Here is a 21,847-nt window from a genome sequence, read left to right as displayed (position 1 = left end):
TCTTCACTCGTTAATTGAGAAACAAAACATAAATCACATGTAAACACGAGACCTTCAATTATCTTAGGTCTCACTCCCTTAATGTTCTCCACGAAATCTCCATGTGAAAATAACTTCAAGTACAAGAAAATCAAGTTGTAGCACAACGGAATCGAATATAAACAAAGAAAATAGGAATATCTGGTCATCTTTATCTTTTAAGTACATTATTTTTAGTCAAACTTAGCTACACCCTAGTCTAACAAGGAGAGAGGACTTACATGGCACATATATACTGCCACGGTAGCGTTCCTGCGACAGTTGTAAGATTCTTTGCCATATATCTTTGTTTCTTTGGCATGGGACATAATGTGACAGCGTAGCCATGTTCCGTAGGTTGTTCTCCTGCATACGTCAAACTGCGGTTCGCAGAAAGAAGCCAAGCTGTGTCCAACGCAAGGAGGTGAAAACAGATAAAGAGGTTAAGGTACGCAATATTTAAGAACTAAAAACACCATTAATCACTTATGAATCACACACTGTACAACGTTTATATAGGTTTGGCACCTGCATATTAGATGCCTTATGGTGAGTACTGCAGACAATTACTTCACCAATTCTAGGACAATAGATCAGTGGCATATCTGTACACGATATAAGCTCACCAGCTCATAAATTACCCCTACTGACCTGCAGCAGGCCCTGCACTTACAACACCAGCCTCTTTCACAAGCTTATCAGTCAAAGCTGAAATCCGGGCAACTTCCGCTGTCACCTCCGTTAAACATTCATTGTTCTCCACCATACTTATGCTAGGATCGTAACCATTTGGAAAGAATATACTTCCGTCAGCCTCAATGCTCAAGCTGGCATTGTGTAAAAGTTCCCCACTCATTTCTGTAAGTTTGTGGAGTGCACTGGTTGCAGCTTCAACTTCTAGTTGGGCTGCCTCAAGTTGAAGCTTCTCGATTGCGAAGTCTCCAAAGGTCTTCTCCCCCAGTCTCTCTTGCGCCAATGCATATAGCTTTCTCAGATCATTAGCGTCTTCTACCTCTTCTTTCAATTGCTTTACTTCTTTTTCTTTTGTTTCTAGTCTCCCGAGAACCATCTTAAGCTCCTCGTCTTTGAGCGTAAGGTCCCTCTGAGAAGCTAGAACTTCCATTTCTTTTATTCTTAAGCTGTCCCTTGCTGATTCAAGCTCAGTTTGAAGCTGTTTTATTTGCAACCCAAAACCATCATCAGCTGGTTTCTCCCATAGTTGCTGCAGTAACTCGTGGCTCATGTCATCAAGCGACTCATCATCCTTGATGGATATAACCAACTTGTTAGAAAGTTCTACAATCCGTTCTACCACAGTTTCAGCTTCTGAATATTTGAGCTTCGTATCGTTCAACTCATTTTGCATCATGTTTACATGTTCGTCTTTCTCCTTGAGCAGAGTAGTTGCTTGAATAAGCTGGTCCTCTTTACTGTTCAGTAGCATCTTTAGCTCTGCAACTTCATTATTTACTTCCTCAAGCTTATTCCTTGCATTCAAAAGTTCCAAATCCTTCTCATCCAAAATAACCTGTAAGGTATCCCGCTCAGATTTCAAATGCTGAATTGCGAGCTTAGCCTCCACCATTTCCGACTCTTTATCCTGCAGAAGATTGCGCATTTTCCCAAATTCAGCGTTTTTCTTGTCTAGCTTATTTTGGAGAGAAGAAATCCCGTTGATAGCCTGATGCAGAGAGTACCTCTCTTTCTTCAACACCTCCTGTAAATCTTCCATAAGCTCCTTTTCCATGGATAAGTCACGTTCAAGCGCACTCTTTTGAGCCTCTGCAATCCTAAGCTTTGATCTTTCACTCTGTAATTCTATTTGGGCATCTTTCAGAGTTGTTAAGTAAGACGTAATGCTTCCCTTCTGTTCTTCAAGTTCTTCCCATTGGTTTTCCAAAAGCTTCTCTTGATCTTCCATTTTCTGTCTAGAAGATGCCAGAGATTTCTGAGATGAAACCAACTCTGACCTCACGTCGGCAAGAACTTTCTTCACTCTTCTGAAATCCTCTAAAGTTTCATTAGTTTCTCGTGCGTGTCTGGATGCTTCCTCTGCTAATTTGTTAAGTTCTTCCTGTGCCAATAACCACTCCATTGTCCGCTTCTCTAATTTGTCCTCTGCAACTTTTAGTTTCTCCGCTTGATGCTTCCTCTGCATTTGAAAAACTTCCAATTCTGCTTCTTTCTCATGCAGAGATTTCCGAAGTCCTTGAATCTCAACTTCTTGTTTTTTGACAACTTCATTGGCTTCATTCAGCAGGTGAGCCTTGGATTCAAGTTCAGACTTGGACTTAGCAGCTTCTTCACTCTTTTTCAGCAATTCATTTCTCATTTGTTCCAATTCCTCTTCTTTCAAAGAAAGTGCCAACTGTGCAGCCGCATTTTCCTGATCTCTCTCTCTAAGCTGAAGCTTTAGGTCCTCTATATGCCAGGCCTGAGAAGATAAGCGAAGATTAGCCTGCTTCAATTCCTCCCCTATTTTTTCATACCTGCAAGAAGCTGCAGCAATTTCTTTCTCCCGTTGCTCCAGCTCCTCCTTTGTGCGGTGCAATGCACAGTGCTCAAAGAAAACTTTTCTTTCGGCATCCTGCAAATCTTCTTCCTTCTTCTTCAGTGCTGCCAATGCAGCGTGAAGATCAGACTCAAGGATTTCAAGGTTAAATCCTAGCTGGACATCCTGAGGATGACGAGAATTTCTGTTCATCTGCTCTTCCAGTTTCTGTGTCTGTGCAAACAACCTCTCGAGAAGAATCCTTGCAGGTTCAGAAGCTCCATTGTCACTAATGCTCGACTTCCTGTTATTCAAGACTGATCGAACAACCCTCAAGGAAGAGCCTTTCCTTTCCGTGGTAGCTCTAAAAGCTACTTTGTTCTGCTTTGTGCTGAACCTAAGCGAGCACAACTGCAGAAATGTTGTACCCATATAAGTAAATACTTGTTCGATTAGAAACCAAAGCCAAAATTACAAGCAGCATTTACAATCAAAATTCGTAAATGATTGTGTTATTATCGGTTCTACGAAAAACTATATGCAATGAAATGCGCAAAATCGAAATCAAACAGCATGGCAATGCAACAAATCCCAAAACAAAATTAGACCCAAGCGACAAAATCACATGAAATTCTAAATAATTCGACTTTATCCACATTGACATCAATCCCTGCAATCTTACAATTCTGCAAAATGCTACCAGATTTCAACAAATTTCACCTCGGTGCCCTAAAAAGAATATCTGAAACAAAACTTATAAACCCTAGATTATCACATTGATTGAATCTAATTAACAGCATACGATTAGTCAGCTTACACAGTACATGCCCAAATTTTAGTCTCCCCCTAATTTCCCTACTTTCTTCTATTTTCTCGGAAACCAAACACAAGATGCAGCAGTTATTCAAACCTGAGAGAGAGAGAGAGAGAGAGAGAGAGAGAGAGTACCTTGCAGTAGGGTTGAGAAGAGGAGGTCCGGAGATTGAAGCGGGCGGCGGCGGCAGAGAAGGCCATGGCTATTCAACTGCCGAGCACATCAGGGCTCCGCCATCACCGTTGGAACCATTTCTGATCTCCTCAGAACTCGATAATTCAAATTTTCAGACAAAAAAATCGATCGGAGAATCTAAGAAGGAAGAAGAAGATGGGGGGCGAAGCTTCCGCAGAGGGAAACAGAAGGCCTTGGGCGCACGATAGCATATGCCAGTGAGACCAAGGTCGCTATCCTTCTACTTTGGCATCGCCGACTCCTGGGGGCTTTTGGATAGAGTCAATCTTACGTGTGAGCGACGTCGTGTTGGACCCTGTGGTTGCCCGCCATTTGGCAATAGGAGCAGGGCGCTACTGCTCTCCTTGTGTGGTCCCCCAAATGGATAGGTCGTGGAAGCGCGATGGCGTGACGCGTGTGATGAATTCGAACCATGAGGGATGTACACGAGTTGCATGACATATAAGGTCAAAAGGTTTTGGATGGGATACCGACTTAATTAAAAGATTGGATAAAGAGGCTTGAAGGGTCAAATCCCGGCCCAACCTTTACTCTAGGCCTAAACTATTGGGCCTGTTAGATTGATGGGTAAGGGTTGAGTTAAGGTTCAAAGCCTCGGCCCCAACTGATTTAGCCCCATTTGCCCCGGCTCGTCTAATGCTCCCCTAATCTATGCTATTGATTCAAGGGTCACTAAAAAGTGTTTTTTTTTTTTTTTTTTTTTTTTTTTTAATATAAAAAAGGGAACTGTTGATGGCAAGTCATGATTATCCAACTCTTCTGCCCCCGAATAGGCTATTGGGAATTTCACCCTACCCATGACCACATTCAAGCAAACTCACCAGCTCAGAGCATCAAACCAACATCCTCCTATATTTTTTTGTTTATTGGGGAACCCCAGGCCGCGCCCTTACCACTAGGCCACTTGCTGGAATCCTTTTAGTTTTAAACCTGCCTATGTTATACTAGACTCTCTACATGTGCTGATGCATGCAAGATTTGTTCTTTTAAAAATAAAATAAAATAAATCAAATAGGTATTTTATTTACGAGAATGTCTGTGAAGGGATAACTTCGACAAATGTGGTGCCGGTTTGAACCCACATTTATATATGTATTTAACATGTTTTTGTTGTTCGGATGAAAAATATATTATAAACTCTATAAGACTTTGAATAGCTTGTAGGTGAGATAGTTAGAAAATCTACAGTTATGCCCTCTATTTTATACTTCAAAGTTTTAATTAATCTATCAAAAAGTTATTTTAGGAGCTCTGTAAAAAAGTTGTACTCGAACTATACCCCTACTTTAGAGCCATAATGACTATGAGACAATAATTAGCCAATAGAAATTAATTAATTATTTAAAATAATATTGAAACAGTAAGCATTAGTTATAGAGAGCCACTAGAAGCTCATTTCTCACTCCCTATATTTAGGATCTCCTAGATGATTCTCTGTGGATACAGAACATGACCTGAGTCGATTTTTTATTTTTTAATTTTTTTTAATCCTTTCCTAAATTTTAGTTAGGAGCTCATTAGTTTAAGGGTTATTTTTGCTTGAAACTAGAGATTTGTTTCTCCAAAATCAAGTACAAAGAGGATAATAATTTACTATTAAACATGAAAACCATCACCAATAATAAGTCTAGAATTACGTTGGACAATTCGTAGACCCAAAATATCTCTCGGAGAATAATATTAGAGCAAAGCATTAAACACCCATTTTATTTGATAGGAGACTTGTCCAAACTTCGTGTCCTCAACTTTTCCTGCGGCAAATGACTTTCTTAATCTCTCATTGTCGTAATCAAGATGGCTAATAATTTAGAAGGCAAGTAGAAGCTCCAAAACCCACATGATTGGTTAAAGGTGATCACATGTATCAACAAACCCTAACCCACAAATCTTCCACTTCGTACATGGAGATCGAGCTCTATGGATAAATCACACTCATAATTAACAAATCCACGAGCTGATCTCCCTTTTTTGTCCTCGGTCTTCAATAGTTAATAAAGATTAAACTATTCCCTAATAAAATAGACACCTTTTCCTAAAACGTACTCAAAGATGTAGCGAAAAAAGAAAAAAAGAATATATTAAGATGCTGTGGACAAGCCCATATATTTCGTTGCCGCAGAAAGAAAGGATAATTATAAACAAACGAAAAGGGATTTCTTTGATGTGATATCTAAACAAGAAATGATCATTGTTTTTTGTTAGCTATGAGTCTAGGACTAGGTGTGTGATGTGACTTACTCAAGTAGCTGATTATAAATTTTTAAATATGCTTGGTGGATGATCTTATTACATACGTCTCGTTACGTATCCATGACTAAATTAGATTAGATAATTTATTGTGTTCAAGGATATACTCAGGTTAAAAGTGAATGTTTTTTGCATACTGAAGGAATTAGGAGGGGACAAAACACATGAATGCCAACAATGGTTGGCTCAATTGGTAAAGTATCTGTCTTGGGTGCTAACCCACTAAAATTTGAGTTTTGTTGTCAGCAATCATCATTAGTGTGCGATCTGTAAATTTTACATAAATCCATATCAGTGGCAGGTGTTAGTTATATGCCATGCATAAGTTCTTCTATCTCAAGATTATGGGTATTGCCTAACGCTGGTGGCGAGAATAACTAATGTTCTCTAAACTTTCAAAAAGCCAAAAAGAAACACATGAAGGAAAATTGTCTACTATAATTTTTACTTTTACTTTATACAGTTAGATACAATTAGTAGTTTATCCTTTTACCGTATATAGCTGGACACGGTTTTTTTTATTTATCATTTTAACATAGAGAGGTGTTTTTTAACACATGCCTCTTGATTACTGACTATCAAATTAAATAAATCAAACGAAAATAATGACTAAACACAAGTGTTTAATTATCAATTTAGTTCAATTATAAGCACCAGAAGAGGCTTTAATTTCATACAAACAAACAAACAAGCCATGTGTTTTATAGGAAAGAGATATTTTCTAGATCTCTTCCTCCTAATCTACCAAATTAGGAATCCGTGCCATTGAAAATTGATCCAACAACTATAAACAGGGGCTCACTTTAAAAGTTATAATAACTTCAGCTGTTGGATCAATTTTTAACGGTACAGATTTTCTGATTTGACGAATTATTATATCTCTAGAAGTGAAATACACAGCTGGTCAGTATCTTGATCTACTTGATTATGTACTATAATTAAGGTTGAAGATTTGGTTGAGGTTAGGTTTTGAGACGATGTGACGCCATAAGATAAGCTTCATCATTATAACCTCATGGTTCTTTGTCCACGAGTTGTTCATTAATTAATTATAAACTAAATCATGCGCAACGTTTGTAGGTCCCCAATCCAAAAAGGATGTCATTTAATGTCAAGATTCTCAGCCACAAAATTTGGAATAGAGGTCCGAGAACTATGATTCTTGATATCCAAAGAAAGATTTTGCTACTTAATTACTCAATTCTTAGTTTTTGAAACAAAAGATATGTAAAAGATTATGTTGTGGTTAGCCAATCAGTACTTGTAAAAGTGTTAGTTATTACAGAGTGAGTAACTATTTATATCACTAAAAAAATTAGTCGTGTATATCATTTCGGATCCAAGTTATGGTAATTGATTAGTTAACATGTTGATTAACCGTGTTCTAAAACACGTAAAAAATTTACCATTGGCTTATCAAATTATCTATTGAGAAATTAAAAAGTTTAATTTAATGGATCTTTAATTCACTTTTTTTTTTTCCATCAATAACGTTTTATAAAACTCTTGGACTAAGGTTTTTCGTAGCTTCAGGTGAGTACTATGTTGTCAACAATCATTATTACAAAGTGAGTAATTATGTATATCACCAAAAAAGTAGCCATGCATATAAATTCTGATTCAATTTATCGTAATTGATTAATTAACATGTTGGTTAACCTTATTCTGAAACCAAAAAAAAAAAAAAAAAAAAAAAATCCTTAGCTTATCCATTGAGCCATTGAAATGTTCAATTTAGTGGAATCTTTAATTCACATTTTTTTACATCAATAATGTTTTTAAAAACTCTTGGACTAAGGATTTTTGTAGCTTCAAATGAGGAGGGGAGAATCGATATTAATTTCTTTAAATTGGGAAAAAATCTCCTATAAGTGTGGTCTTCCTCGGTCAACTGGCAATTTAGAACTATAAACAGCTCTCAAAATCGGTCGGTAGGTCCTTCCTCTGGTTCAAGAGTTAGAGTTGAACCAAGTATAACTTTGCAAAACCAACAAAGAAATGTGGAACTAGATCAAACTCATAGTTGTTTGAAACAAATAAAAAAAAGCACATACGGTACGATGTTACATAACAATTGATTCTAAAACTTCACTGGTAGACGATTTGCCAACAATATATATCAAAGTTATATGCATTTGGAACTCACGTTTAACATGTTCCACGTCATGTTTGTGGAAGACCGGGTGCAATTGAACACCAACAACATCAACGATTGGTGCATGGGGAAATTAGGGTCGTCAAGTCCATAGGTTAGGAGCGTGTGGACCTTCTTCTTCACTTTACCCTTTTACCCTTGCATTTGACTTTGCTTATAAACCAGAAAAGGCAAAGATCTTGCATCATACCCTAAGCCGATATTTGATTTTGACGGCCATGATGTGATCTCAGACTACGGCGGTGGATCTCCACCATCCAAAAGCACCGTACGAGGAGACATCATAAAGATGTAAAGAGGGAGGAAAACATGTGAAATTGGTTTGAAATGGGAATGAATTTAAAGTGTATCCATACCATTGTTATGTAATGTAATTATTCAATTATAATTTGAATTACATTATTACTAGTCCATTATGAAATTAAGCTCATCATCTTCTCTTTAGTGTAGATAATATGATTTGTTTAAAAAAAATTATGATATGTGTATTTATTTTCTCATTAAGAGAAATGCTAACAAGACTTCTCAAAGTGGAACTTTTTGTGGACTATTTGATATCTCACAATTTAACGCCAATTTTTGTGCCAACATTATAAAACATTGTGGCAAAAACTTGAGGTGACAGAGAGTTCATGGAGAGTTCCCTTAGAACATCTCCAAATGAGATGTCAAATTTTAAATATAAAATTTAAATTAATGAGATGTCAAATTTAAATTAATGAGATGTCAAATTTTAAATATAAAGTCTAAATTTGAAAGCTTGTAGCACTTTTTTTTTTTTTTTTTTTTTTTTTTTAATTTTGTCTTCACCCATATGACAAATGTAAGCTATTATTTTAGAGATTACACTAATTACTTTTCATAATTATAATAAGTATTTAAAATAATAATAATAATAATGAAAAACATTTATTAATCACTTTAACTAGATTTAAAGTTGATGTCAAATTTGACATCAACCACTTTTGCTGTCAATCGCATCATGACACTAGTATTTCGGTTAAAAACACTAATGTTGTCTTTTTTTAAAATATTATTGTTGGTGTGAACTTTTTGATTCCTTAATTGGAGATGTTCTTAACATTTCTCTTCTGAATACATCTTATACGAGAGATGTATTAAAAAACGTCTGCTCATTATAAAACGTAAAATCATGATATCAATGCGATATTACTATGGTCCTTTACTGCAGTGATGAAAAGGTGTTGAGCCTTTGTATAACAAAGTGAGTTAAAAATTTATCGATGACTAAATTAATATTTAATCTAATAAAATATATTGTTTGATAACATAATGAAATAAAAAAGAAGGAGAGATTTGAGTTTTGGGACACTTTGGGAGGGAGAGAGTTTGTGTAGGCTATAGAGCGGTCCGTGGATGAAAAGGGAAGAGCTTAATGATCATGTTATCATGTTGTATTGAGGGTACACTCGCGTGCACATGAACAGCGATCCTGTCCGTTGATTTGAATTCGCGGGGCCAATCTCCTTCCGTGTGTTGCCCCCCACTTGCGTCCCTAATGCGTTTCTATCACAGGTTAGAACAACAGTTTTTCACGATAGTTTGTCTAGCACGCGCCCTATTGAGCGTTGGGCATGTTTTCCCCTAGTTGAGAGCCGTGACCTCATCGTATCCACTACGAGGGCCCACAGAAATAAAGTAACAATATATGGTCAATAGAAGGAAACGACAAACTAATGCGTCGCTGATGTAGCGTGTATCTCGGACGATCATGCCACGTGTAGGGCGGAATAAGATTGGACGAAGCCAGGTAAGCATGTGTTAAAGGGGATGGGCGTGCAGGACCACCTAGGGACCACATCCAAAATCTGCAAAATCTCCTGCGGCTGGATTCTCTGCCAATAGTTAGCCGTCAATGAATGTGGAATGACGATAATGCCCTCTACCTCGTTATACACAAAAGTGCATGCAGGGAAAAACGGGGCAAAGTTACAGTGTGCGTTGCCGGTGGTGTTATTTTACTGTTACGCTGGATTGATCGAGGAGGGTGGGATTTGAGGAGGATCGTGGCCGTCGGATTGGAGAGTGCATCGTTACAGCAAAAGGCATGCAGCGTGCAGTACACGTGCAGTTAAACCGCGTCACCATCAAACTTCCCCTACGTATCTTCCAAAGTGCTGTGGTTTGGCCAACATAATAAATGAAGAAAACAAAGAACCACTAGCCAGCAATTACTCCGAACACTCACCGAGAGAGAGAGAGAGAAGAAAGAACAAAGATTTGAGCTTTTCTGTTCAGATTTTAGGAGGGAAAATCCGAAAACCCAAAAACCCAAAACCCATTTGACATATATTTCAACCCATAAATTTTCAAAACCCAGAGAGCAGAATCCATTCCTTTCGAGTATTTGTAGAGAGAGAAAGAGAGAAAAACCAGAGAGAGAGAGAGAGAGAGAGAGAGAATGTTTGCAGCAGAAAATGGACTGAAAGGAGACCCAAGGCTCCAAGCCATATCAGAAGCCATCAGGGTTGTGCCTCACTTTCCGAAACCAGGTTCCATTTTTTTAGTTGTTTATTTTGTTGGGTTATTTTTTAATTTGTTGTTTTTTTTTTTTAAGTAGATTGTCAGTGTTTTTTTGTGAAGTTTGATGATTTGTGTGGTTATTTGTTTATTATTTATTATGTATGTATGCAGGGATAATGTTTCAAGACATAACAACATTGTTGCTTGATCACAAGGCCTTCAAGCATGTTGTCGACATTTTTGTTGATCGCTACAGAGACATGGACATCTCTGTTGTCGCCGGTACTCTCCCCCTCTCACCTCTCTCTCTCTCTCTCAATATATATATATATATATATATATATATATTACAGCTGTATATATGTACAATTTTTTGAAGTATTTTTTAAGGTTTGTTAATGTTGTGAATATTAAAATGTGAGCTTAATTAGTTAATTTATGAGTTGCTGCCTGGAACTTTGTCTTTTGGCTCTTGGGTTTTACTGGTTTTTCCCCACTTCGATTGTTTTGAGAAATAAATTTGTGGAGTTGCAATCCTTGCTGATGCCCTTGAAGATTTTCCATATCTTAAAAAGGCTTGTTTTTTGGTATCATACATCATTAATCTTAGCCAAATTAGTTTATAATTTTTCCTATTTTGTTTTTATGCACTTTTACAGATGAATGATTTTCTAATTTGACCACTTTTGTTAATGTGGAATAGTTTTCCGAATTTCTTCCCCTCAATAATTATATCTATGGCTAATGCAGTGGGATCACAAGCTCAAAACAGAGCAGATTTCTTCATTTTTCTGTATAATTTCCTTAAGCTGATTGCATTCTTCTGCACGGCTGCATTTTTCTGGTTGCTTGGACACATAGAAGATTCATTTCCCACTTCACAAACAATTCTGTCGATGCGTTCTTTCTGATTTTTAAGGATTTTTTTTTGTGAAATTCTACGATTTTGTTCGTCTATTTTGATTAATAAAACTATTAACCTCAAATGCATTCTCAAACAATTGAGAAATTTCTGTTGCTGCTGATTGTGTGACCATCATGTTAATTACCAACCTGATACCATTACTATTCCACAAAAAGTCAATCTTTCAGATATCATCATTTTGGTTTCGATTAATGCTACACTTAATACGTTTGTACCCACTCTCCAATAGAGGTGGGTCCCACCTCTATTGGAGAGTCGGTACAAATGCGGTAAGGATAGCATTCTTGTATCGGTCATTACTGCAAGAGAAAGTCTCCCGAGTTAAAGGATAAGCACTAATTTCTCACAGATCAATCTTTTTGCTCCTTGAAACCTTTGCTTTCCTGTCGGCACTTTACGTAAGTGAAGAAAGCTAGATATTGATGTGGATGGTTAACTCCGAGTGGATGTTCATCAACATTTTGCTGTCCTCATGGCAGATGAACAGTCAGTGCTAAAAAGAAGGATGTTTTGAACGTTGTACCGTCCCAATTATTGGCCTTAATCAGTCACTGTTTTCTTCAAGTTGGTGATATCGTTTACCAAATAGTAGCATGATAACGACAACCCTAATTATAAATTTTATTAAATAATTAATTCTTACGTGGTCTGCTTTTCATACTTCCTTGTCTTTATGATTAATCTGCAGGAGTGGAAGCCAGAGGGTTCATGTTTGGTCCTTCAGTTGCTTTAGCAATTGGTGCCAAGTTCGTCCCTTTACGTAAACCTAGAAAGTTGCCGGGTACGCTCAACTGTAATTAGCTTGATTTGCTTAGTTTTATTTTTTTTAATTTTTTATGTCCAGGAGCTAATTACCTTTTTAATCATGCACTCAGTACTCCTTAATCAACTTTCGAAGTAGTTATATAAAGCTAGTGTCCTTTGAGCCTTTGAAAGGACTATTGGATTTGGCTGTTAAAGTACTGCCCCCCATCGTTTAAGCAGTCAGCGCGCTAAGTTTTACAATTAGCCGTAGTTTTAATGTCTGGTAATATGCTTTTTATCTATTGTTTAGTGCTTAGTTTCATTTAGGATAAGGCCTTTCTTACTAGGGCGACGTTGCTGTTGGCTATTTTTCTTTTTTACCACAATATAGAACCTGTGTCTCTCTCTCTCGTCACGTGATAGACAACCGGTTTTAGGCAAAATTTACTCCAGTGGGATGTTTGGAAGTGAGGTCTTGGTTGTTGATGTAGCGTCTATTTTGTACCTTGCATTTTTCATTTTCGCTGTACGCGAATCTTCACTTAACAATGCTGCTTGTTCAGGAGAAGTAATTTCAGAAGCGTATGAGCTCGAGTATGGAACCGACTGCCTGGAAATGCATGTTGGTGCTGCTCAGCCCGGTGAACGTGCATTGGTAATTGATGATCTAATAGCTACCGGTGGGACCTTATCAGCAGCAATAAGACTTCTTGGTGAGTGGTTGCTGTTGAGGCCTTTGATATTTCTTGTTCATCTTCTTCCTTATACTGCTTGGGTACCCTCCTTGAAATTCACATCATCCCAAAACAAATTTCTGTGTTTCTAGAACGTGTTGGGGCTGAAGTGGTCGAATGTGGATGCGTTATTGGGTTGCCTGAGGTTAAGGTAATGTTTACGCATTTATTAACTTAAAAATCGGGCTAAAGTACGATTCTAGTCCGTGTAGTTTGGCAGAAGTTCCACTTTGGTACCTCTAGTTTCAATTTTCGCGATTTTAGGCCTGTCATTTGTCATTGCTGCAATTTTTCAACGAGTGACCTACGTGAGTGGCTAATGTCAAGGTAGATTATTGTCCTTGGGTTGCAACCCTTGATAAATAGGGCACTAAAATTGCGAAAGACGAAACTACAGGTACCAAACTCTAGGGACCAACATCATAATTTGACCTAAAAATTCAGACTAAAATCTAAAATTGCGAAAGACGAACCTACGGGTACCAAACTCTAAGGACCGGCATCATAATTTGACCTAAAACTTCAGGGATATTCAGATTCGAAAGCATTGTTGTGTATTGAGTGCATGCTACTCGTAAGTCTTTTGATATCTCAAGTGCTATGCAGTTGAGCTGCTCTTGATGAATGATGATTGTGACATTTCAGGGACAGTGCAGGCTTAATGGAAAGCCACTCTACATCCTTGTGGAGCCACGCGAGTTAGATAACTGCTGTTGAGGTAGTTCTAGTACTTCCCACTGTTCTCCTTAATTTCGATTCAAATTTTGTTGTCCCTGCGATTTCCCTTTGCCTTCGATTGTGAGCTGAAGTAAGCCCTTTTCACATGGGAAATTTGACGCACAGCACTGTCTGAACTGTTAGATCAAGAGTGATATGTTGGTCTAATGGTTCAGACAAGTATTCGCTAGGTCATCAAGTGTGCTGGTCTCCTACAAGTTCTCCCAAGTTAGTTGTTTAATTCTTTTCATTCATGCAGTTCTGTTGGAGTTGTGCTTGGGTTGACTGCAGAAACAATGACACGCTTCACTTGGGCAAATGGCCGTGAATGTTTAGGGTGACTGAGTTCCGCTGCACAATGCTCGCCATTCCCTTGTCTCCGTCTCGTGTAGATTACTAAGGAACATTAGCCATTTCGAACAAAATTCATGGACGAATGTTGTTTTCGAGAGATCGATTTATTCTTAAAATGGGAAACTTCGTTGCTGCATTATGGCAAATTATTCAAATTAAATCTCTAATGCTCATTTATTTTGCTAAGCAAAGAGGCTCCAAAACATATTTTGGTTTCTCTTGCTCGATTGCGTTAAGTACATTTGGTAGATAGGGGTGGGGCTTCGTCATGCCAACCAAAGAAATCGAAAGCAGCTTTGCTCACGTGGTTAGAAGCATTTGTGCATACACTCGAGCTTGTGTTTGAAATCCTCTTTCCCTTGTATTAGAAAAAGGAAAGCTCATTACTTCAGGCTAGTTGTACATGCTTGCATTCGACAGGCATTCTTCATAATTCAAGGCATTCAGAGGTGGAGATTTATCCAAGGGTGATGATTTTGGCACTTCAGTTCCGCACTCCTCCCGCTTGAGAGTGAGTGCGGGAAGTGATATATGGAGTGTTGAAATCATCTCCCTAATTCGTTCACTCGTGTCATGAATACCTAAAGTCGGATATTTTAACAAATCGATGAAGAATTTATGTCACAACCCAGAATGTCAATTTTTAACCGAGGAAAATGAAAGGAAAGCTGCAACTACGATTGCAAAAGGCAGCAGTACCAAAAGACAAACAGCAACATCGTAGGGTTCATGTTTATAAACGAAAGACTGGCATCCGAAAAGTTTGACAAAATTATGATTCGCTTATACGCGCATACAACGGAAAAGAGCAGAGCTACTTTCAAATTTCTAAGCCAAAACAGAAGAGAAAAACGTTTGTCACTAATAATTTCCATTCATCTCTTTCGTTTATTGGTGCCATCGCAGAAAAAAAGAATACAACACTCTGGTAAACCAGAGATTGCACAAACTTTCTTGAGACTCGTATACGTGTAACCACAAGCTTTAAGTGTCGTGTAGCAAGAAATACATGCAACAAGAGACGATGCGAGTGGCCAAATTATTCCTTTTTTTTCTTTCTTTTGAAGACGGACAAAATTTACAATATTCATCCTGACACCTTCCTACTTACTCGTCAGTGAAGTTCGTCTTCAAGGACCTCGTCTTTCATAGATTGGACATCCGTTTTGTGAGCACGACGTATGAGACAGTTCACCTGTTTCCGTAATCTAGCATTTTCTGAAAAAATTTCTGCCAGAATCTTCCTTAACTCATTGTCTGTTGTCCTCGTATCATCATTGAGGTTGTCAACTTCACTAGTAGCTACACTGTCTTGAGCTAAGAGTTGTGCCTGATCAATTATTGCAAAGTTACTTCAGACATGGTTTACGAGAATGGGAACAATGCTTAAGCCAAAAATCAGTATGCTTTAAAGTTACTTCAAACTCAAATGGAATTGCACTATGTCAAATATAGAGCCATTTAGGTAAAGTATAATTTAACGGTTAATATGCTGCCATCCATACGTTACGAATGTTTACAACTGATTGTTGAAGCAAGAAACATATAAACGTGCAGCACATTATGTTTCTCATACAAACAAATTTAATTTTAATTTGTTGAAGATGGGCCAAATTTGGAAGTGTTGTAATGTGACCATATGCCAGAAAATAAAAGTTGGCAAACGAAAGAAACTTGGGAAATAAGTAGAAAGTACCTCTGAAAGTAAGAGACTGATACGGTTGTCTGAAGCATCCAACAATTCTGAAGCCTCTGGTAGAATTGAAGAATCATCAACAGGAAAATTGATATTGCATTCTTGAAGCTGCTGATGAAGAACTTTGCATTCATGCAACAATTTTTTTCTAGCAGTTCCTGCAAGCTTGCTCATTTGTTTTTCCTGTTGGCGGAGCTTCTGAAAAATAGAAAAATAAATGAAAACAAGAAAAACATCAAACCTAACTAATAGATTACTCTCTGGCTCGTCAGCTACATATCAATTAAAATTTTAATTTGTTTCTGAAAGCAAGATGAAAATGTGCCATGTTGTTCTATCAATGCATCTGTCTTAGGACCAAAACATAAAGCTTCCAGGGTATTGCGGAATATAAGGGAAGTAATAATCAAAAGGAAGGACGCCAATTATCTGGATCAATAACAGAAAGCAGAACCAATTTAACCCAACAACCTAAGAAGAACTAGTTTGAAAAAGTTAGAATGCAACAATACTATTGGAAGAGTGACAAAATACCTCAGCTTCAGATTTCTCCGTCAGTGATTTACTTAGTTCATGCTTCAGTCCTGCTTGAGAATTGCGCAAGGATTTAACTTCTTTAACAAGAACTTTAATATCTGCTTTAGATTTTGCTTCTAGCTCTTCATATTGCTTTGACAAATTCTCAAGCTGCTCCTTGTAAGGATCCAACTCCTGCGGCAATATCTCTTTCTCTCGACCAGATGAATCTTTTGTTGACTCTGCACATGACTTCTTGTCCTGGCAGCGTTTGAATATATCGTATAACTATCCAGATCATAAAAAGGATGGCCACAGACTGACCCCAAAAAAATGAAAAGACATAAAAGTCGAAAAGACAAACTTTAAGAACAATAACCTGTTCCGACTTCAACTTCAACTCCATCTCCAATGACTTCCGCCGGAGTTCCTCCATATCCCACTGCATTTTGGTAAACCTTTCCCTCTCAGTTAAAATAGCTTGCTGCAGGTTCTCTTTACTCTTCTGTCTAGTAGTTTCAAGTTCAACTTCCAAATCCTTGACCTGTAGGACCCAATCAATTAGTCTATGAACTCCCTCTGTGAAATCAAATGGTGTACCAATTCTTTCAGCCGACAGACTGTAACTGGATTTTGTAAAAATCTATAACATCATAAGTGTCACAGCTATTGGGTCTATGTATAGTTTTTATCAACAATTTATTTGTGCAGCAATTCATAATTAGGTCTATGTAAAGCAAGCATAAAAACTAAGTATACAATTTAAATTTCATGGATTTTCGTTTTCATTGAGGGGGAAAACAAATATTTTTGTCAATTAAGCCTTGGAAATGCAACTGTAAGGGTTTGGCCCCGGAGGTGAGGGCGAGGTAATCTATATATGAAACATGTTAGACACTATGTCACTGCAAAATTACTGGATATTTATTTCATAGTGAAAAGTTTGGAACAAGAACTTATGACAAGCTTCCAAGTGGTCTTGGCACGGGACAAACTTTCTTCCAGGTTATTTATAATGGCTTATTTCTCCTATTAGATATCCTTAAATTGAAAATGTACTTATTTGTGTCCTTTAAAAATGTCATGTTACAAATAACCAAATTAGATACAATCAAGAAGTTCTCCATCCCAAACAAATATAAGTCTAGCAATTGAAATCATGAAGAGCATGGTTAACTTAATTTGACATACCTTTGTTGCAAGGTAATCTTTCACTGCTATTTCTTGATTGAGTCTAGATATTAGATCTTCCATGTCTGTTTTTGCTGTGACTAGTCTTCGCTGCATGGTCAAGAGAACCCTGTTCAATTTGTTTCGCTGATCTAATGGGAGAACTATTTGAGTGCCACCTGAAGGTTGTAACTCTGTGTTGCCCAGCATTTCCATAATGCTTGAAACCTCAGTACCTCCAAGATGGTCAAGAGAACCATCACCAGATGAGTTTGGAACACCAGAGTTGGACATTTCACTACCTCTTAGAGAACTGGCATCACTTCCCACACTTTCATTTGAGAGCTTGCGAGCATGGTTGAATACTTTACTACGCTCTGGCTCAGAGAAAAGTTCCATTCCATTACGAGCTAGAATTGAAGATTTAGAAGCATTTCCATTATATGTATCCTTCCCTACAACATTATTGACATGTCTAGCATTCACTTTATGCTTAGGAAGGCCTTCCAACTCCTCTAGTATTGTTTGTCCCATGAATAGTCCCTCATCAATATTGGTCATGCCATACTTCACAAGCTTTTCTATTGGGCTTGTTAAATCTTCATCCAATACCAGATCTTCGAGACCAATGTCAGAACTGTCATTCCTTCCTAGCCTTGGTGTTCCTAGCTCAGATGTCTCATAAGCAGTATCACTTCCATAATCTGGTGTGATTGATGAACTCCCTACAATGGCAGGTAAGGTAGAATAGGAAGGTGATTGAAGCGAACTCGCGTCTGAAGTGTTTTGGCTTGCATCTTGGAACGCTGAAATGTATTATGACAAGGAACTAATACATTAAAACTCTATAAAAGGAATCTGTGTAACAAAAAAAAAGGGTTGTGTCACAGCACTCATGCACAAGATAGTCACATACAAGACCTAGCTGCAGACTCTAGTTCAAGAAAGGACGCCACTGCAACGCTTCTTGATATATCAATATCCGATAGCAGCTTTGTCATCCAAGCCTCCAACGAACACCTTCTCTGCAACAAAACTGAAACTTCTTAAGAATATTAATCACCCTTTTAGATGTGTACGAGTACACACATGTTCGAAGGTTGAAATTGAATATTACACTTTCCAGTTAAGAGTAATCCCCCCTTGTTAAGAATATGAACTAAACTAGAGTGAGTTTATTGTCCTCCATTGAATGACACTCATGTTACCTACCTCTTCCAACAGTTCCCGGCTCTTCATCCGCAAAAGTCCCTTGGGTGGAGTTGGTGGGAGATTTTTCTTGGGAAATGCCTTTTTAAGCTACAAGTAACAGCCAATAAACAAATATTAAGAATGTCCTTTGATTAGTTTAACAAAGGGATAATCAACAGTGCGTTTCCTAAAGTAGTGCTTAGAGAACAACCAAGTTGTCGTTTCATATGAATTACCATAGTAACATAAAGTAAATACCTATTTTACAGACAATCCAAAGTCAGTACTTACATCACTAAATAACTTCAGAAAATCATTAAATCTTCTTAACACTCCATTTGTAGTTGTAATACCTTCTGGTGATTGTACACCAACCTCAACCCTGTAGAACTGTCCCTTAAAATGTTATAATAGAACCCATGCAAAAGACTGGTAGTGAACAAATGCGAAATACAATGAGCTTGAAAAAACCATTGCGCATGTAGGTAGTATAAATGTTTATTTCACCAAAAGATATGATCAATCTATTATCTATATGTTACACAAATCCAACAGAAAAAAAGTTGGATTCATCCAAATATAAATCTTAATCTTGACTGCAACAAAGAATATCTATATTATAATCGAATGACATCAAGTTTGTCACAATCATAGATTACCAAGTGATTACATTGCATAGTAGAAACATTTTACTGTAATATAAGGAAGACTTGCTATGTCCCACAAGAAACGACAAGGCACCTACAGGATCACCTTTAACATTCTATTCACCAAACTGACCATAATAGCAACCAATAACATTGCAGAACCCTAAAGACCATAACGTTCCAATAACATATTTAATTTACTTGTGGACCGAGGCAACAGCAGGAGATACTGAAAAATTCACACATGAAAAGTTCAACCATGGATACAGATTTCCTAATTGTACTTAGTCCTAAAAGATAATATAAAACAACATCTAACCCTGGGAATAGATAAACACTGGAGAATCGTTCAATTTGAGTACCACTACGGGATCTGAATTTCTTGACTTTGGAAGGACAACCCACGAAGGAATAGTGACACAATAACTCCATCCTGTGCGAGGATCATGTGGCCAAACTGTGTCCCGTCCATTCTGCAATAGGAACATCAGCCTTTTGGATTAGACAGATACCCAATGAGTATTTGTAACAATGATTGGCAATATATTTATATAAATTATAAAGTCACTGTGGCAGGAAAGAACAATGCAACAAGCTTATCCGCAAATGAGAACAAAAATGCGAATTGTTAATAAAAAAAAGGTCAAATTTGATCTTTTCATTGAAGAGGTTGCTAATCCGAAAATGTATTTTCTTCTTTCGGTAACATGGTGACTGAAGAGTAGATCCGTCTTAACTTCTGCTTGCAGATTATATTTTTATCATTCCTAGTGGTTATAAGATCATCTTAAGCCAATCGCGAAAAAAATAAAATTACTTGCTGACAAAGTAAAATCGTAATTTTATAAGGTACAAGTTGCAATTAACAAGAGATTATTAAAGAGTAAAAACAGTTGATGTGAGTGCATGCTGAAACTGAGCTAAACCCTAGGAAGTGAATCTAACCTCCATAACTGATTAACTGATGGATTATACGAAAATCACAATCGAACTAATTATAAATACAAGCTTAAATTAGAAAGTAATGATCTTCAATTACACAATTTTCAAAGTTAGTAACTTGAAATAATTGGAATTGAGAGAAAGAGCGGAAGCAGACGAACCCATTTCCGAGGAGGAGGACTCCAATCCATCCCAAGCGGCAGCGGCGAAGTCCCATCGTGTCTGTGCCTCGGAGGACTCCGTCTCTGCATTTTCCGATCTTCCTATAATGCTCTCTCTCTCTCTAAAACTCCCTATCTGTTTCTCTCTCTAAGAATCGAAATCGATCATCGCCCACTCTCTCTCAACAAATGGGGAAAGGCGAGAGAGAGAAAGCTAGGGTTTTGGCGATCGGATCGGCGAACCAGCCGAGGAGAATCGATGCTCGTTCACAAAACATAACGGACAGGTGGCGTCCGCAGAGCCTCCATTGTTTTGCTTCGTCGTCAGTCCAAAAGCGATGGCGTACGTTAGCAGGTGAATGGACTATGCGGCTAACCAGAGCCGGCGGAGGGCGGGCGTTGCGTTGCGTTGCGTGTCACCTCTGCAGCTGTGTAGCAAAAATTCCCAATCGCCAAGTCTTCTCTCTTTTTTCTCCGAGTCTGTCAGTATTCGTTTCCACCGATCCCACGCACTCTCCCTTTTTTCTTTTAATTTAATTTAATTTTAATTGTTGTCTGGAAATTAAAAAAAAATATTTTTAATTGTTTTTTTGGGTAATATTAAACAGTCTTACCTAACTGTCTCCATTTGCGGTTGCATTGAGCTTCACGGCGGGGACAGAGAAAGCATCGGACGCCTATTTTGGACCATTTGCTTCGGCATAAAGGTTTGTCATCATGGGCCTCATGGCCCATAATTACTAGTGGCCCGTATCGCTACACTAGAGTCGGCGAAATTCTGCACACCTTTTGATAACACGATACGAACACACGCACAAAAAGTCGAGTGTTTGGGATTGCGCCTCGACGGTCGTGTTGATAACAGTTGAACCCATTATTAATTTATTATTGCGTTTAAAAAGGAAGGGGACAAGTTGTGTTGTGTTAATGGTTAAAATTTGCAAGTCGTGTTGTTTTGTGTTTAAATTGAGCTAATTTTCATTGTGGACCAAAACCACAGAATGTGCACCTGTAAAACCACGACCGCATTGCTATGTCTAGCTAAAGCCTAAAGTTTTGTGGAGTATTATTTTGATTAAGAGGAGATTCTGAACGTGAAACTTTCGGCATTAAGAAGATTAATATTACTATAACCAACAAGCAGTTCTAGGGGTGGAGCCGGGTTCATTTTGGTTGGATACACACGAATTATTTCTTTTTAAACGAGTCTAAGTCGGTTCGATTTTATGTACTTTTATTAGTGGAACGGATCTGTTTTCAATTATATGTCGTATAACAAAACAAAGTATAAAATAATCTCTAAATATTTTTGTCACGAAAAAAAATTACATCTAACAAAATCAAGAACACCAAATGTTCTTAAGGGACTCTTCTGACTCTTTGTTTGAAGAAGTTTGATCGTTGTTTTATTTTTTAGCGTTTGATAGATATGAAATTATGGATCATGGGTTTCATTGTGGACTACTAATAAAATGACAAGTGTCCTAACAACCCTTAAACGGTCTGGTCGGGTTACCCACACATAAAAAATATGGACTTGTTTTTAACAAGCCGGGTCCAACTTGGACCATTTTAAAGATCAAAAATAAAAACCGGATGCTTTTACATAGAGCCGAGTAATAAGTTCTAGATCCACGGGCCCAAAG

General features: G+C 37.7%; 3 protein-coding genes across 11 annotated transcripts; 1 reads left to right on the top strand and 2 right to left on the bottom strand.

The window, feature by feature from the left end:
* Nucleotides 1-33: 33 nt before the first annotated feature.
* Nucleotides 34-3,803, bottom strand: LOC137746514 (protein involved in starch initiation 1). 2 transcript variants are annotated; one of them, XM_088685097.1, is made up of 3 exons: nt 3,458-3,803; nt 670-2,920; nt 34-423 (listed from the first exon to the last, which is right to left on the bottom strand). In XM_088685097.1, exons 1-3 carry the CDS (start codon nt 3,521-3,523, stop codon nt 257-259), a joined length of 2,484 nt encoding a protein of 827 aa, XP_088541223.1. In that variant the 5' UTR covers nt 3,524-3,803; the 3' UTR covers nt 34-256. The 2 variants fall into 2 exon arrangements, with proteins under 2 accessions (XP_088541223.1, XP_068342642.2); XM_068486541.2 differs by lacking the exon at nt 34-423 and having other exon boundaries at nt 477-2,920.
* A 6,301-nt stretch (nt 3,804-10,104) lies between these two features.
* Nucleotides 10,105-14,038, top strand: LOC137746545 (adenine phosphoribosyltransferase 5-like). The gene is made up of 7 exons (XM_088685098.1): nt 10,105-10,433; nt 10,576-10,686; nt 12,018-12,110; nt 12,637-12,786; nt 12,900-12,958; nt 13,453-13,525; nt 13,784-14,038. The coding sequence occupies exons 1-6, from the start codon at nt 10,343-10,345 to the stop codon at nt 13,522-13,524; spliced, it is 576 nt and encodes a 191-aa protein (XP_088541224.1). The 5' UTR covers nt 10,105-10,342; the 3' UTR covers nt 13,525; nt 13,784-14,038.
* Nucleotides 14,039-14,732: 694 nt separating this feature from the next.
* On the bottom strand, nt 14,733-20,721 carry LOC137710539 (PX domain-containing protein EREL1). Of its 8 annotated transcripts, none has more exons than XM_068449591.2 (10): nt 20,202-20,721; nt 19,461-19,571; nt 18,743-18,841; nt 18,473-18,559; nt 18,177-18,285; nt 17,282-18,066; nt 16,470-16,634; nt 16,109-16,351; nt 15,575-15,772; nt 14,733-15,208 (listed from the first exon to the last, which is right to left on the bottom strand). In XM_068449591.2, the coding sequence occupies exons 1-10, from the start codon at nt 20,289-20,291 to the stop codon at nt 14,993-14,995; spliced, it is 2,103 nt and encodes a 700-aa protein (XP_068305692.2). In that variant the 5' UTR covers nt 20,292-20,721; the 3' UTR covers nt 14,733-14,992. The 8 variants fall into 8 exon arrangements, with proteins under 8 accessions (XP_068305692.2, XP_088541697.1, XP_088541698.1 ...); XM_088685571.1 differs by having other exon boundaries at nt 18,743-18,833; nt 19,418-19,571; nt 20,202-20,720; XM_088685572.1 differs by having other exon boundaries at nt 18,743-18,833; nt 20,202-20,720.
* Between the last annotated feature and the right edge of the window lie 1,126 nt (nt 20,722-21,847).

This window comes from Pyrus communis, chromosome 15 (genome assembly GCF_041283825.1).
Source record: "Pyrus communis isolate YQ-2024b chromosome 15, ASM4128382v1, whole genome shotgun sequence".
Lineage (NCBI taxonomy): Eukaryota > Viridiplantae > Streptophyta > Magnoliopsida > Rosales > Rosaceae > Pyrus > Pyrus communis.
This window is presented reverse-complemented; position numbering and strand designations above follow the sequence as displayed.